This window comes from Lontra canadensis, unplaced genomic scaffold (genome assembly GCF_010015895.1).
Source record: "Lontra canadensis isolate GAN:19392208 unplaced genomic scaffold, GSC_riverotter_1.0 scaffold43, whole genome shotgun sequence".
Classification (NCBI taxonomy): Eukaryota; Metazoa; Chordata; class Mammalia; order Carnivora; family Mustelidae; genus Lontra; species Lontra canadensis.
The window spans coordinates 5,853,783-5,857,897 of NW_022631037.1; the positions used below are offsets into that span (position 1 = coordinate 5,853,783).

At 40.7% G+C, this 4,115-nt stretch overlaps 1 protein-coding gene across 1 annotated transcript; it reads left to right on the top strand.

Annotated features, from left to right (window-relative positions):
• The first annotated feature begins 301 nt into the window (after positions 1–301).
• TMEM100 (transmembrane protein 100) lies at positions 302–3,507 on the top strand. The gene is made up of 2 exons (XM_032872015.1): positions 302–853; positions 2,280–3,507. Exon 2 carries the CDS (start codon positions 2,346–2,348, stop codon positions 2,748–2,750), a length of 405 nt encoding a protein of 134 aa, XP_032727906.1. The 5' UTR covers positions 302–853; positions 2,280–2,345; the 3' UTR covers positions 2,751–3,507.
• The last annotated feature ends 608 nt before the right edge of the window (positions 3,508–4,115 follow it).

The following is a 4,115-nucleotide window of genomic DNA, read 5'->3' on the forward strand; positions in this document are numbered from 1 at the left end:
GCCAACAGTACTCACCTCCTAGCACAAGCAGTAAGTGATTGTATTTAAATAAAGATGATTGGTTTCTCCCTCAACCATAAATGTTTGGCATCTCCTACCCTCGTTCCTAAGTGAATTAATATCAAACAAGGGAGGTTTTAAGCCTTTGATGGCCTCACACACATATAAAGAAAGAATACTGGGGAAGCCTAGGAACATGGATTTTTGCTGGCTTCCAGGCTGAATTCAGCTGCCCCATGACTTCACAGCTGTTCCTGCTGCCCTAAAGTGTCTGTCCCGTCGGCTCTGTCCCTTCAGTTGGGTCTGCAACGCTGACTCTGGGATTTTCTTATGAAAATGCCTGATGGGTGGGAGGAAGATCTGGAGGTTAGCTGGGGAAAAAATGAGTAATGCAAAGCCGTCTACTTAGTAAATGCTGCAAAAGAAATAAAAGTAAAAGCTGGCTCCTGTCTCTGGGGACTCTAGAATGATTCTGACTTATCATGTCACAGAGCAGAGTTGGGGGAAGCCAAAACTCAAAATCTGCTGGCAAGGAAGAGAACGAAGAAAAAAAAAAAAAAATGACAGGGAGGGGCAATCCGGAGGGGGAGGAAATAAAAAGAGAGAGAGGGAAAGACAAGCGTCATTTAGGAACAGAGGTAGAGCGAAAGAAGGAACTCCAGGATCTGAAACCAAGCACACGGCACAGTATTTTTCTATATTTTCTTTTCCCCAGAGCAGATTCTTGTCCTGTCATTTTATTGACAGACGTGCTATTACAGGCTCCCAGAAGTTGACGGAAGAAGCTCAAGGCTGCTGTTTATTCCCTCCCAAGTCCGGTGGCTCCCCTGGTAATGGATTGCTTTTCTCTGAGGTATGTGTATGTCGTCTGGGGACAGATCTTCATTTGCAAGTTAACGTATGCCTCAGTGTTGGGGGCAATTTTTTTTTTTTTTTTTTTTTTTGCTTTCTTATATAATCTCTAATACCCTTTTACTGGTGAAATGATGATACTAGGGTATCACTGGACAGCAGTGATTAATTTTGGTGACTAAAAATTATATGCAGGCAGGCAGTTCTAACATCCAGCTTCATTGCACAGGGAGTGATATGTTGATTTGGGCTTGAATCTGTTTTCAGTGGATGCTTCTTATGTTCAAAGTATTAATCTCATTGAAACAGCCTCAAGAATCTTTCTCTAAATTTCTTCAGTGACTGCAACTGCTCGATTCTTTGGCTGCTCCATCGCTTCTCAGGGACAAAAGAGAATGACTTAACATGTCTGAACAGCAGACAAGAGCATTCACTGATTTCTCCTAGGCAGCCTTTCAACCAGACGCTTTTGACCAAGAGTTTCAGATTTTGTCCTAAAATGTTCTGGTTCAAAATATCCAGAAAGAGCAGCAAGGGCACAGGAAAATCGAGAAAGTCTAAAACTTTGCTGAAAATCTAGCATGCTTATTTTTTAATACATGTCATGGTCTGCATAGTGTTGAAATTCCTTGTTGAGTTCCATGGAAATTTTTGAATTGATAGCTCACTACTCTAAGAGTTAATCTTATCTTTAATATAAGTACAAAATTATATCCTACAAAACTGAATTTTCCCCCTGCTCTTCCTCTTTCAAATGGATTGGAAGGTATTGCCCCATTTCAGATCACAAATCCTAGTCTCATTGCTGCTGAATTTTTGCTGACCTGCACCCCTACCGTGGTCCCAGGGCACATATTGCACTGTTAAACAGTTACAACAGTGAAGACTTACTGACAGTCATCTGCTATAGAAGAACACCATTTGTACACTCGCTGCTGGTCTTGACACTGATTTGGTGAGCAGTGAATTAGTGATAGTTTGGAATGCATGTTAAGCCTGAAAACATTGGCAGAACTAAGTTGCTATGAGTTTTGGAACGAACTATCTGAAGGATTGTTTATAGTGCTTTCTCCCCATGAAGGAGGCTGTCTTTTGGATTAGGATTGAGACTTTTCCATGTGTTTAGAGGAATGAGAAGCAATAGACAGAGCGGAAAGCCCTGTAAAACATTTGTAGATCGTCAGAGTATATTGAACGCTGTAAAGTGCTTCCTGCTTTTTATATCTTCCCTTTTTTTATGGCTATCGTTTTATCTTGCGTTTTGCCAAGAGAATGCAAACAATCAGGAAAAGAAAATATGAACTCTGATTTTCACATGCACATGTCTGTCCTAGAAAAGAACCCAAGAGATGTTTCCCCAGCTCTTTACTTCTACTTACAGGGCTCACTCTGATGCATTTACCTGATATGTTCTGTCTCCTCCACAGTTTCCACTCTGGAGAGAGCCCCCAAGCCTAGTCTGTGAACCCAGCTAAGAAACATCACTAGTAAAAATGACTGAAGACGCAATAAAGGAGATCGTGGGAAGCCCAGCATCTTCCAAGCCTGTGACAATGGAGAAGAACCCCAACAGAGAAGTGGTGGTCACCACGGTCCCCTTGGTCAGAGAGATTCAGTTGACAGCTGCTACAGGCGGTGCTGAGCTCTCCTGTTACCGCTGCATCATTCCGTTCGCCGTGGTGGTCCTCATTGCCGGGATAGTGGTCACTGCTGTGGCTTACAGCTTCAATTCCCACGGCTCCATCATCTCCATCTTGGGTCTGGTCCTCCTGTCATCTGGACTTTTTTTGTTAGCCTCCAGTGCCTTGTGCTGGAAGGTGAGGCAGAGGAGCAAGAAAGCCAAGAGACGGGAAAGTCAGACGGCTCTAGTGGCGAATCAGAGAAGCTTGATTGCTTAGGACTGAATGAGACCAAATGGGATATGTGGCCTGGAAAACTTCCTCTCCCTGTGTCATCCAATTCACCCAGAACTAGAGTGGGAGAGAATGAACGGTGCATTGCGGTAGACCAGAGGGATGGGGGGTGAACTGAGTGTGGGAGGGTAGAGGGGGTTCTGTTTTATGAAGAATCTACTTGTGTCTTCTTTAATGACAAACTTAACTCTAAGGGCTATTTCTAAGACTGAAAAATCAGCTTTTTCTCTACATTAGACATTCGAGGGGTTATGGGGGGTGCATGGCATTAGGCAATATTCAGTTCACCTTGGAAAGTAGCCAATGAAAGATGAGAAAATAGTCAGATAGTTCTGGCACACCAACAACCTGCCTCAAAAACAAAAACAAAAACAAAAACAAATACAAAAGCCCGCACTTTTAAGACGTTGTAGCATAAAAAAATATTCTGCTGAGAGTCTAAATCATCTCGGATTTTACATCCTTCTATGAAATTCTGTGATAATATTTTTTAATAAGTAGATTCTCCGGCATCTTTCTTTTTCTTTGGCTTTTAATAACTCATCATCAGTGGTACTTTTTCTTAAAGAATAAACTAATTTTTTTTATGTTTTAACATTGGACAGTTTTAGATGACTGTAATGAGTCAGAAGTTAAAAGGTAAAAGATGTAGCTACTAAATGACACGGGGGGGGTTAAATTAATATTAAAATAATCCAACCTAGCACTTTTGATTTTTATATAAAGCCTGATAATGTACATTTCATTCAAAATAATAAATACTTATTGTTGCTGAAATTTCTTAAATGCTTGTTGCTGTTGTAGTCATGTTTATTGCAGCTCCAAATTGCCCAACTTCCCCTTGCCTCGTTGGAAACATCTCAAGTACATTTCTCTCAGATGGGCATGTTGCTTCTCCCGAACTTATCTAGAGGATTTTTATTTTTTTATTGTATCATTCTTTGTAACTTGTGAAGAATAATATTAATTATTGTTCACTACATTCTAAACACTTCTATGCCGTTCACAGTTAAGAAATCAATGCGTGGAGTCAGGGATTTTATAATGTGTTATTAAATGTGTGTTATCTATTCCATAAGCTATTAAATACTTGCTTATTTTTTGAGCATCAACTCTATGGCAGGCATTGTGTAGATTCTTAGGATGCTTAAATGAGTTAGTTCTAATACAATGCAAATAAGATCACTGCTTGACTTCTGTGGATATTGGGCTATTCTAAACCCAGCTAGGACTCTACCCCAGAACTGTCGCCAGGTATATCGCTGGTCCACGTAGTTTAAACCACATGAAATGAGTATGGGAAGATACTGAGGCATGAAGCCTTTCTTAAACCTTAGAAATGCAAAGAAA

Bases quoted from the DNA above. Each gene is read 5' to 3' on its own strand.
- TMEM100 (XM_032872015.1), top strand. From the start codon at position 2,346: ATGACTGAAGACGCAATAAAGGAGATCGTGGGAAGCCCAGCATCTTCC.